Source organism: Bos taurus, chromosome 3 (genome assembly GCF_002263795.3).
Source record: "Bos taurus isolate L1 Dominette 01449 registration number 42190680 breed Hereford chromosome 3, ARS-UCD2.0, whole genome shotgun sequence".
Classification (NCBI taxonomy): domain Eukaryota; kingdom Metazoa; phylum Chordata; class Mammalia; order Artiodactyla; family Bovidae; genus Bos; species Bos taurus.
In genome coordinates, this window is record NC_037330.1 from 93,862,303 (window position 1) to 93,875,189 (window position 12,887).

The following is a 12,887-nucleotide window of genomic DNA, read 5'->3' on the forward strand; positions in this document are numbered from 1 at the left end:
CGTGGGCTGCAGTCCATGGGGTCACTAAGAGTCCGACACGACTGAGCGACTTCACTTTCACTTTTCACTTTCCTGCATTGGAGAAGGAAATGGCAGCCCACTCCACTATTCTTGCCTGGAGAATCCCAGGTTCGGTGGAGCCTGGTGGGCTGCTGTCTGTGGGGTCGCACAGAGTCGGATACGACTGAAATGGCTTAGCAGTACCACAGAGGGGTGTTGTATTTTGTCAAATGGTTTTTCTGCACAGTTGAGGTTCTTTGTCCTTTCTCTCCTTTCATGCTGTTAAGATGATATATTACATCTTGATTGTTTTATGTTGAACCATTCTTGTGTTCTAGGAATAAATCACATTTGGTCATGGTGTATAATCCTTTTAATATTCTGTGAATTCAGTTTGCTAGTGCTTAGTTGAGGATTTATTGAAAGTTTTTAAATAGAAGAATAACTGGTATGTGCTATGCTTAGTTGCTCAGTCATGTCTGACTGTTTGCGACCCCATGGACTGTAGCCTGCCAGGCTCCTCTGTCCAAGGGGATTCTCCAGGCAAGAATACTGGAGTGGGTTGCCATGCCTTCCTCCAGGAGATCATCCCAACTCAGGTATCGAACTGAGGTCTCCCACATTACAGCCTGATTCTTTATCATCTGAGCCACAAGGGAAGCCCAAGAATTCTGGTTGGGTATCCTGTTCCTTCTCTAGTGGAACTTCCCCACCCAGGAATCGAACCAGAATCTCCTGCATCGCAGGCGGATTCTTTACCAGTTGAGCTACCCAGCAAACCCAATAACTGGTATAAATACAGGGAATTGGATGAAGAGTCAGAGATTAGAAATGGGAGAATGATTAGGAGATTTTGCCTCCTGGGCAAATTTTCCAAGCCTAAACTAGTTCTTTCCATTATACCTCACCTCAGTAGAAGGCGCCACCATTTGCCCTGTTCTTAGCATAAGCACATTTGAGTCATCTTTGGTTCATCTCTTTCTTTCATATTCCACGTTCAAACAATTAGTAAATTCTATTGAATATGCCTTCAAAATATTGTGTGTTTCACATTTAGTCATTTGTCACATATCTCTACTTTTTGTACTGTAATCTGAGCTACCACCCTCTGTCACCTGAACTATTTTCAAGTTATTCCATTTCTTTCCCCCCACAATCTTCTTCACTTAGCAGCCAGAATTGTTCTTTTAAAATATATCATGTTATTTCCTGTTCATAGCCCATCAGTGGCTTCCCAACTTAAAATTCTAAACCCTTATCAGATTTTACAAGGTTGTACAGTATTTGGCTTCTACTTAACTTTTCAACTTCATCACATTTCATAGTCACATCTTTGTTACTGACCTTCAGACATTAGGCTTTTTTTGCCTCTGAGTCCTTGCATTTACTATTTCCTGTGTCTTGGAAAATACAGGGAATTGGATGAAGAGTCATAGATTAGAAATGGGAGAATAATGTGGAGATTTTTGCCTCTTGGGCAAGTTTTCCAAGCCTATTTCCTATGTCTTGAATGCTCTCCCCCAAGAAATTTAAATGTCTCTTTTCTTCACTACTTTCAAGTCTCTTTACCTGTTTAGAGTGATTTTGTCTACTGTATTCTATAGTAGCACCCTCTTCTCATTAGTCTGTAGCCTCTTACCCTGTTTCTTCTTAATAACATTACCTGACACTATAATATTTATTTATTTATATGTTGTCTGTTTTCTCTAATTAGAATATATGTTACAGAAGGGCAGGGACTTAATTGATCATATTTATGACAGGATATATATTGTGTTGATATGAGGATGATCAATGATATGAGGATATAAATGACAATATTTGATGGAACAGTATCCTAAAGGAGGTAGAATAGGCTTATTAATAGCATAGAGGAGTGTGTTCATTGATTGTCTTTTATCCATTTTCAATCTAGAAATACTTCTGTGTATATAAAGATAGTTTTGTTACATGTTAATTTTGTATCATTTTTTTCACTAAGTACGTTGGATAAATCCTGAAAAAAAAAAGTCCTGAAAACTGATATATCTGTTCATATAACTTGTATTTAGTTTATAGTTAAGATTGTAAAAATGATCACAGAAACTTATAAAAACAAAGTTGTCTTACTTTCTATGCTTAACTATTCTGTACCATAGGTAAACTTTATATAGGTTAAAATTGATTATGATAACAATAAAATTAGGAATAGACCAAAGTCTTTGTTTAGCCTTATTGAGTGTGGGAGGGGGAAAGAACAAATTTACTTTTGATTATTATTTTGGGAGCTCCTTTTCTCAAAAAAAATAAGAGATTGTTTCTTGACTGAAATGTGATAATATGCCTTTATTATAATATTAAATAAAAAACGTAATAGATGGAGGAGATGCGGGTTCAATCCCTGGCTTGGGAAGATCCCCTGGAGTAGGAAATGGCAACCTGCTCCAGTATTCTTGCCTGAAAAATTCCTTGGACAGAGAAGCCTGGTGGGCTACAGTCCATGGGATTGCAAAGAGTCGGACATGATCTCGCATGCTGCACGTGCGCGCACACACACACACACACACACGATCTTCAGTTATGTTAAAAAAAAAATGAACAGAATAGTATGGGAGCTAGTGGATGATTTTCTTCTTTTCCTGTAATTTATGTAGCTTTTGCAGTTACCTGTATTTTTTGAAATCAGTATTAATTAATTTAAAAAAGTTACTGTGCATATATAATATAGTCCCTCTTTAGCTCCTTGTTTTAAATTGGCTTTCAAACTTATCAGAATAAAGATTTTTTTTAAACATTTTGCCTAGTTTTGTATAAAATAACAGGGAAATCATTTTTTAATGGGAGGTAGTATAATATATGATGATAGTGTTTAGAATGTTTTCCTGCAGTGATTTAATCTGATTACTGTACATGCCAGTCACAGTCAAGACCTTCTGCTACACCTAAGTCAGTCTCTTTTGGCTACAACAGAATGATCAGCTAAATGTTGTACTTATGGAATCTTGGCTTGTAGCATTTCATAATTTATGCAGACAGTAAAGTAAAACAAGTTTTATTTTTTAAATGTTTAATAACAGCTTCTCCCATAGCATCTCTCATTCTTTCAGTCCTGTTTCACAAAGGCAGGGATCTGTTTCTTTTGTTCAGTTTCATTTCCTAGGTGTCTTAAATCTGGCAATAGAAGATGAATATATGTTGAGTATGTCCTGCTCTCCTAAATATGAGGACATTAAAATAGAAGTCTCTTTTTGTATTGTTGTTATTAAACGTTACACTAACAGGAAAAACAGGAAGAAAGTGAGCTTCGTTCTCTGCCGCCTCCTTCCCTTGCCCACCTGGCTGCTTTAAGTGTTGCAGTTATTGAATTAGCAAAAGAACAAGGAATAACAGATGATGACCTCAAAGTCCGTCAGGAAATTGTGGAGGAAATGTCAAAGGTTGTAACAACATTTTTACCAGGTACAACTTCATTTTATACTTAGTTTTAAAAGTGATACAACTCTTCCTCTTACTTCCTCTTAAACTTAATGTTTTTCTTTCAATTTTTTTCTCTTCTTTTTTTCTACTTAAAAGTAGATGAATTTCGTTATTTTATAAGTGAACTTTTTGGTGGGAGATAGTTCAGAAAAAGAAAAGGAAAAATTATAGTATGGTATAATTTTTGTAATAAGAAAAAAAGATTTTTAAAGTGTCAGATACACTTTCAAATAATTGCTTAGTGCTTGAATATGGTATTTTATATTAAATTTTCATTGTCATTGACTTCTGAATGGACATTTTAATCATATTTATTTCAGTTGTTTGTATTCATGCTACTCACTAAATAAAATTTCTTTTGCTTGGTTGTGGGGGAAATTAAGGATGTTAGAGGCAAAATTTGCACTTTTATTTCTTTTTTTGACTCTTGATCTTTCTTTACAGAAAGCTTAAGTTTTGGGTTCAAGGGGGAATTGGGTCATTTATTATAGACATTTATGTATAGATTGTTTGCTTAGCCCTAATTTTTTTCCATTGATACTGAATTTACATAAATGTAAATGTATATTAAATACGATTTGTTTCTTACTACCAAAGGGATTTTGGACAGTTAATAAATTATAGTTTTATATGAAGCCATTGTGATATTTATAAGAAAGAATATAAATTGAAATTGAAAAATGTTTACTTCTCTATTATTTCTAATAACTAATAATAAAATTAATAATGTAGTTTTATATCTAAAACACATTGGTATTTAAAATTACATATAGAAATAATTCACCATTATTATAAAAAATGAAATATTTAGGATTTTAATGACTTAGATGACTTTAGACATTTTGTGAACTTGAAAAGTAGAGTTTTATATGTATAACTGAGTATAAACTTATACTTTCTAATATACTAAATATGCCCATCAGTCCTAATCATGTTACTTTTCAACTTGTCCTCAGAGTTTTCCAACTCTGTTCATAGTATTTGCCTTATTATGATTTTTGAAATAACATGTTTGTTAGTTTGCAAAAGATGTAGGTGGCATGTTATCGTTTCCTTTATTTTGTTCTATGAACTCTTGAAAACTATAGTTTTTGGATTTTAGGTCTGCAATATCAATTGAGTTGGCTTCATTTTGTGTTTTTAAGAGCATTGGCTGAGTGTCTGTGATTCCTTCCCCATTTAAAGTGCTATTGCACATGTAAATAGAAATATCTAAAAATGTAGTTGTGACAGTAGCCATGGCTAGGTTAGTACATTCTTTACTGTTACGTATTAAATGTGAAACATACTTCTGGTCATTCCTAAATGAATTATTACTAAAATTTTGTCTAAACACTGAATTTGTATGAGTTATTTCTCTCTTCCTGAACCCTATAAATGAGAAACCTTTTTATTCTTTTGTAGATCAGTTAGAAAAGGATATTATTGTTTTATAATTCTTGTGTTAGAATTGGAAGACACAGAATTGAAATATATGCAATTTTCCTACCACTGTTTATTTTTTAAAGTTCTCATATTTGCATGCTGTTTCATACTTTAATATTTTTCCTTCATTTCCAGAGTGTTCACTTAGGTTGTATGGCTCATCTCTGACTAAGTTTGCTCTGAAAAGTAGTGATGTTAATATAGATATAAAATTTCCTCCCAAGGTAAGTAATTAGAAAAGAACCTTTCCTGTGTAGTTCTTATTTAGTAGTTAGTGATTTTTATTATCTTTTTAGAGAAGATATAGGAGAATATAAAACTCTGGCTTGTAGAATGTTACCATGATTTAACAGTGCTTTTGGAAAGTACTTTTTAGGTGTTAGGCATAGATAGTATTAAAGAAAGATGAGACAGAAAATAAAAAGGAAGAAGAGGATGGCATTAAAAAAAAAAAAGAAAGGAAAAATGCTTGTGTTTGACTGTGCTGAACAGTTATTGCTTATGGTAAGCAGCATAAAAAGAGGAAAGAATTTTGAAATCATACCTCTGTGTTCAAATCTTGGCTGCAAGGAGCAAGTTGCTTGACCTTCTTGAGCTTCAGTTCTTAATTTCCAAGATAGGAATAATAACTTTTATATTAAACAAGGTGATATATACCATATATTTTTGTATAGTACCTGGTACATTATGGGTACTTTTAATAAGTAGTGGCTAGAGCCATTAGCAGAATACCAGTGTTGTTTAGCATTGCTGAAATTGCTTATTTACTGATACACCAAACATTTAAAATAATTAGTTGACATTTTTTGTGTTTTGAATTTTTTGAATAATAAGTTTATGCTCAAGGAGGTTTAATTTGGGTGAAAGTTTTTTGATGTTTGATTTCTAGTCTGAATCAGCTGTTAACTCTTTTTTTAAATAGCAGCAAAGAACACATTTAAGGTAAATATTTGACATGGTTGTTATTTAAAGTAATATTTTAATCTAAGCCTTTTAGCCATGCTGCCAATTGTCAATATCCTTTAAATTTCTTATCTCAACAACTTCTCTTTAGAAATCATGTGGTAATTTCTTTTTCATTTGTTTTGATATGAAATTGCAGACTTTTGTCACTCTAAGAACTCATTAATTCTAGGAGTGTTGCTAGAATAATAGCAGTACATGATTTATTAGATTCTACTTCCATGAATCAGACCTCTTAATATAAAAGTAAAACACTATTCTGTTTTCATTATTTTAACATGCAAAGCATTATTTTACTTGTGTTTAATGAATGATCTCTAAAGTTTTGCAACTTGAAGTTTAAAATTAGTATATTGGTTTAATTTGAAACTTATTTTTAGATGAATCATCCAGATCTTCTGATACAAGTGCTTGGAATTTTAAAAAAAAGTGGTGAGTTTTACAAGTTGCTTTCCTAAAGAAAGTTCTCTAAATTTATATGCATTGTGCTGTTTATGTAGGGCTATTCAAGTTATGTATGGCTTCCCTGGTGGCTCAGATGGTAAAGCATTTGTCTATAGTGCGGGAGACCCGGGTTCAATCCCTGGGTTGGGAAGATCCCCTGGAGAAGGAAATGGCAATCCACTCCAGGACTATTGCCTGGAGAATCCCATGGACAGAGGAGCCTGGTAGGCTACAGTCCATGGGGTCGCAAAGAGTCGGACACGACTGAGTGACTTCACTTGACTTCACTTCATTCAAGTTAAACTAAAACTGCTAGCATGTTTGAGTCATTGATTAAACACAGATATATCCATATACATACATGTATTTAATAGGTTACGAGAATATTTACATGTCGGTTAGATAAAAAGCATCATATTTAAAATCAACATATTATAAACTGTTGCCTTTTGGGTAATTTTAAAATTTTACCTTTGAATATTATGGACTGTTCTTGTGTAGAAGGAGACAGAAAACGTACAGTCATTAGATTGTTGATGAAGGAAGATTTAGGGAGAGACTTGGGGAAAAATATGTGTATGCATTGAGTAGATATGTTTTTTTCCCCACTTAAACAATATTAACCATTTATAGTACATCAACCAAATTATACCTAATAAGTTTTTCATATGTGGCCCTTCTGTCTGGATTGATTTTTATGTAAAAATGACATTCATATAGGTAAAAATACTTTTTGAATAAAAATTGTAAAAATTACATCTTTTTCAAAGTAAATCCCAGATCATGTAGTACAGTCTGCAATACTATTCTCTTGGTTTTATTTGCTGCTTTTCTTGTTATAAAGTAAATGCTTAAGAGCTTAGAATATGAAGCCAGACTTTCCAGACTCAAATTTTAGTTGTACCACTTACAGGTTGTGTGTCCTTTGACAAATTACTGGTGTCAATGCTTCAGTTTTCTCATCTGTAAAATGGCAATAAGTTAGTATCTTTTTGATAAAAAGAGTGTTTATGAGGATGAAATGGGTTAAGCCATAGCTTAGAAAAGTACCTGGTATACAGTAACTTATTAAATTTCTGCTGCCATTGTTGTTATTATTACTATTATCATCCTAAATTTTATGAATCAAAATTACCTGTCAAAAATATTTGCATTTTGACTTAGCAGAGATAGCTTATTGACTCTAGCCATACCTCCTTATTGGCTCTAGTGTCAGTTCTAAACTTCTTTTTCTCTCTCTGTCTGCCCTGTCAGCTCTCCGTTATTTATCAGCTTTTTGGCCATTTTTCAAGGAAATTTTTAAGGAATTATTTTGGTTCAATTTAACCTGTGAAGGAATTTTACATTTTCTTTTGTAATAAATAGCTAACTCTCATTGTGTAAAAGCTCTAAAGCATATTATTGATAAGAGCTTTTACCTTTTTAGACTCACTGCAATTCACTGTCAAGCTGGCAAAAATATTTAAAATACGTATTTCCACTGAAATACATGGATAGTACATCTTAAGTCACATAGCATAGGTTTTCAAGATTTAGTCTGATTGATGGATTATTCCCTGCATTATATACCCTCTGTGTTCTTTGAGGACCTCTATCTTGTTATCTACAGGATTTATTTGCAAATTCTTGATTGAGCTCTTTGTATTTATTCATTGTCATATCCACCATGCATAATACAATTCCTGATATATGGCTCTTCAGCACATTTGTTTTGAATAAATTAATTCCAACAAGTACTACTAAGAGATTTTCTTTAAACTTCAAATGAGATAATGTTAATCCATCTATTTTTGTTTAGATTAGATATTTTATGGTGTGGAGCCTACCTTGGAGATGTAGAGAAAGACTTCAGAGTGGAAGTGTGCTTCACCTGTTAGTCCTTCCTTAGGAGCTTTGATTGGGCAGACTCTCCATATATTAACAGCAAATGAGGCCAATAGAGTTAGCCTTTTACTGCCATGGATAATTTAAAAGAACTATATTGTCAAAGCGTTGTAGGTTCTCATTTCGTGACTCCTGTGGAAGTTAGTCTTCAGAAGTAAGTGATGTCCTCCTCTGTTTACTATATGAAGGTTTAACAACTTTGACTAGATTGTATATGTACTTAGAAAAAACTTTTAGGGATGTTAAAACCTTTCTTTTTAAGGTAATTACAATGTTCTGATAGTACTTGGGACTCTGCCTGTCTGTGGTTTGTGATAATACAGCAGATGACATCAAGAGAGATAAGAGATTTTGTTGGGTTGATGCTCAATACAAGAACATCCATCATCTTATGGATTATCCACAGAAGCACTAAGAGTGATTTTTAGAAGGAGACTATTACATGTTTACCATAGAGTAAACATTTGACAGTTGTTGACATTAGCTTAACTGTTTTATTTTTTTTTTCCTTATTAGTATTATATGTAGATGTGGAATCTGATTTTCACGCTAAAGTTCCTGTTGTGGTGTGCAAAGATCGGAAAAGGTTGGTAACAGTGAAGAGAAAGTAAAGTTTTTTGTTTTTGTTTTTTTTTGAAATAACAGCAACCAAGTATGCAGTGAGTATTTCTAAGAGAGAACATTTTTGTTTTAGATTTCTCCTTGGATTAACTTGATTAAGCTAGTTTCTATTTCTTAAAAATAGCAAGCCTACTACAAGCTTTTGAACAAGAAATGGGGTTACCAGAGAGTTAGAAATAAAACGTTCTGATGCAAAACTTTTCATTTTTTTATTCACCCAACAGTATTGAGCACTTACTATATGTTAGGTACTGCTTTGCTTTCAAACTTTTGCTTTCTTACTTTTGTTTCAAAGTAAGAAATAGTCTTTCTTCTCAAGAAGCTCACTGTCTATTAGAATTTAGTTTTTAGTTCACTGAAATTGAGGTGTCATTGGATATGACTTTCTGTTTGGATATTTATAGGACTGAGACAGCAACATACCTTTGATAAAGGAAACTAAAATAATCCTATTTGAGACCAATGTGGGAGAGATGGAAACAGTACAGAAATAATAAAGTGTTCTTTTATTGATTATTTATCATTATTTCTTGTATTTTAAGATTACTGTGCTTTCTTATTCAAAGCTAGAAGGATCTATGAAGATCTAGTTCAACTTCCTTATTTTCTAAATTTGAAAATTGAGACCTAGAGTAAGTGATTTATCCAAATTCAAATTATTCAGGGGAAAGTTAGAACTGGAATAGAAGTATTAACGATTTCTAGTGATTTTTCTATCACATTGTGTTAAATTGCCTTTGTGGCAACCTCAGTCACATTCTCCCTGTCACCAAAATGTTTCTGCTATAATTTTGTTTAAGGTATCTCTTACTTTCACTTAAATATAAGCGTTACTTGTGGATTAATAGATAAATTCTTTCTAATCTCTAATCTGGAAATAGCCTAACAATAAAATCTTAAAAGTTAGACAGTAAAAATTAGATTTAAGAAGTATAGCTAGTTCAGTATTTCATATTTTGTTTTTATTATATGCAAAGCAAAAAGAATGGACTAGGAAGATATGTTGCATTGTTTAACATTGATGTGATCAGTGTCTTTCCCCTCATATAAATCAAATTTTGATTAATCATAATGCAGCTTTTGAGATTAATTTTTCATGATTTTAAGTACTAATTACTTAAGATTATTTTTTTCTGAAGTATAAATGAACAGATAAAACATCTTTAATTTATATGGAACTTGATGGAAATGATACATAGTTTTCAGTTAGCTGTAAGTTTATTAAAATATTTGTTTTTTATTATGACTTCTTAGGTGTTAACTATGGATACCTGGAAAGTATAGCCACAGGATTTGAAATATTCTGCTTTTTAAGGTATTAATACAGTGAACTTTGTTTCTTTTTCATTCACAGTGGTTTACTTTGTAGAGTGAGTGCAGGAAATGATATGGCATGCCTCACTACTGATTTGCTTGCTGCTCTTGGCAAAATGGAACCTGTCTTTACTCCTTTGGTGTTAGCCTTTCGCTATTGGGCTAAGGTATGTGGAACAGAAGGGAAAAGTACTTAATATTTAGATAACTAAGGCTTTTTCTTACACAAAAACATAATATAAATTATAGTATTGTGGGGACAAAATAGTTATCTGTGCTGGACAGAAAGTGGTATGGCAGGTTCTGATAATGGAATGAAAATAAAGTTTCACAGGCATGTAGAGTTATTTAGAGATTTTAGATTTTTGATTATTATAGTTCATTCTCTTTTATGCCATGTAGAAATATTCTCTTATATCTAGACTTAGGTTTTCACTCTTCCTGTAAGTTAAAGTTGTAAGGTTGTAAGATATGGTTACGCAAGTTAAGATTCTTATGTTTGCATGTTTTTTTTCCAGTTTCTGTCTTAGAATATTATTCTCTTTCCTCTTAAATTGTTGATAACCTGCTGCAGTTTTTGAACGGGAAACTGCTAAGATTTAGGTATCTGAGTTTCCTAAATTAGAATTAACTTACATTATTAAAGGCTGTGATTCCCCCTCTGCTCCCCCTTTCTACCCTTGGAGGTAGCAAGGAGTGGTAATTACCAGTATCAGTCCAAATGACAAGAGAGAGAAATTTTAGCTTTTTTGTATACTGTTCGTCAGTACAGTATTCATTACTTGTTAGACTAGTGATGAGTAAATTCTCTGTCTTACACAAGGAAGATGAATTAAAGGGATAGTGGTGGAGTGATAACTTGAGAACAAAAACAGACAGAGGGTTCTTTTTAAATATTTTGCCTCAACTTTTGATTGGAGGAATCTCCCCATAGTTGGGGCAGAACCAGCTGAGTGGAACAACTTAAAAAATAAGAAACTATCAGAAGCCTACAGTTGGGGTGTCTTCATACGTAAGGCCTTTGTGTTTGTTATTCCCTTCATCTAAAATGTTCTTACCCCCACATATCCCTGGGTTAGGAAAATCCCCTGGAGAAGGGAATGGCTACCCACTCCAGTATTCTGGCCCGGAGAGTTCCATGGACAGAGGAGCCTGGCAGGTTATAGTCCATGGGGTTGCAAAGAGTGGGACACAACTGAGCAACTTTAACTTTTTCCACATATCCAGAATGGTTCACTCTCTTACTTTTTTTCAAGTTTCTCCTCAAATTTCATCTTTCCAGAGTTTCATGGCCCACCCTGTATAAAATAGCATCACTCTCTCCGCCTTTTCCTTTTTTAATTTGTTCATATCATTTCTTACTACCTGCCATACATATATTCATGTATTGTTTATAATCTGTTTTCTTCTGTGAAATTATAAGCACTGTGAGGATAGGAATTTTAGTCTGTTTCATTATTCATGGCTGGTCCCAATGCTTCTCATTTTCCTGTGCCAGCTCAGAGTAGGCATTTAATAAATATTTGTTGAATACATGAACTAGTTTTTCAGAAAGATTTTTAACCCTTGGAAGTGACTGGGAGAGGTGAACCAGTCTAAATAAAATATAAGCAAGTGGAATATATGGAAGATACCATTGTAACAAAAGCTAATATATTGTGACCATGTAGGGTTTATTTCAGGAATATAACAGTAGTTTAATCTCAGGAAATCTGGTAGCATAATGTATTATAGTAACAGTTTGAAGTGGAATTAACATCATAGATGCTGATAAGGCATATTCTTCCTTAAAGAAAATTCTTAAGTAAACTAGAAATGGAACTTAATGACTATTTTCTAAAACCCCCAAACAAAACAGAAGCAAACACCATCAAAAAGGTGAATTGCTCAAGCCATCTGTGTTAAAATAAGGAATATTACAGAGATGTTCACCAATGATGTTATACATTATTTTGGAGATTTTTTTAAAAAATGCAGCAAGGAAAGAAGACAAAGTAATGAATGTAAATACTGGAAAAACAAAATGTTCTTTTTGCTAATGATATGATTGTATACCTAGAAAATTGAGGTTAAAAACTACTAGAATCTGTGATGACTAAATACAATATAAACGTATAAAAACCAGTGGCTTTTCTCTGTCATAAAAATAACCTAGAATAGACATAGGGAACAATATTACCTTCATGACAGTGATAAAAATTATAAAATACTAAGGAATAAATTTAATTGGAAAGGTACAGGAAGAGAATTATTGAATGGTGAAAACAGGCTCTGAGCAAATTTATTTATTGAGAAAACATTTGTTAAATGCTTCCTGTGTGCTACATACTGTTCTTAGGTGCTGGAAACATCTAACAGGATGAACTGAGTCCTTCTGTTGTGAAGCTTACATACTTGTGGAAGAATCAGACAGTAAACAAATATATAAATAACACAATATGTGGTAGAATTTAGTGCCATTAAAATGAGATGGTGTGTTAAGAGTGTGACATTTCATTGGATGGCAGGGAAGTCTCTTTGAGGATGTGATATATAAACTCAGACCAGCGTAACTAGCCACTTGAACATCTGAGGGAGTAGCATCCAAGGGATAGCTCGTACAAAGTCTTGAAGGTGAGAATGGATTCTTGAGAAGCAAAACAAGGCAAGAGTGGCTGGAGTGAAGCGAGTAAGAGTGAAAGTTGTAGTGGATGAGGTTAGGCAGATACTTGTAGTGGTAAGGAATTTGTATTTTAATTGCAGTGGGAAGGCATAGGATGAGTTTTGTAAGCAGTGTGTGA

General features: G+C 33.2%; 1 protein-coding gene across 14 annotated transcripts in view; it reads left to right on the forward strand.

The window, feature by feature from the left end:
- The window catches only part of TUT4 (terminal uridylyl transferase 4), a 143,722-nt gene that overhangs the window by 74,691 nt on the left and 56,144 nt on the right, over positions 1-12,887 (forward strand). For all 14 annotated transcript variants that reach the window (XM_059884619.1, XM_005204565.5, XM_005204560.4 and 11 more), the window contains 5 exons: positions 3,261-3,438; positions 5,017-5,105; positions 6,225-6,276; positions 8,689-8,758; positions 10,148-10,274. In XM_059884619.1, the coding sequence (XP_059740602.1) occupies positions 3,261-3,438; positions 5,017-5,105; positions 6,225-6,276; positions 8,689-8,758; positions 10,148-10,274 (516 nt within the window). The remainder of the gene's footprint in view (positions 1-3,260; positions 3,439-5,016; positions 5,106-6,224; positions 6,277-8,688; positions 8,759-10,147; positions 10,275-12,887) is intronic.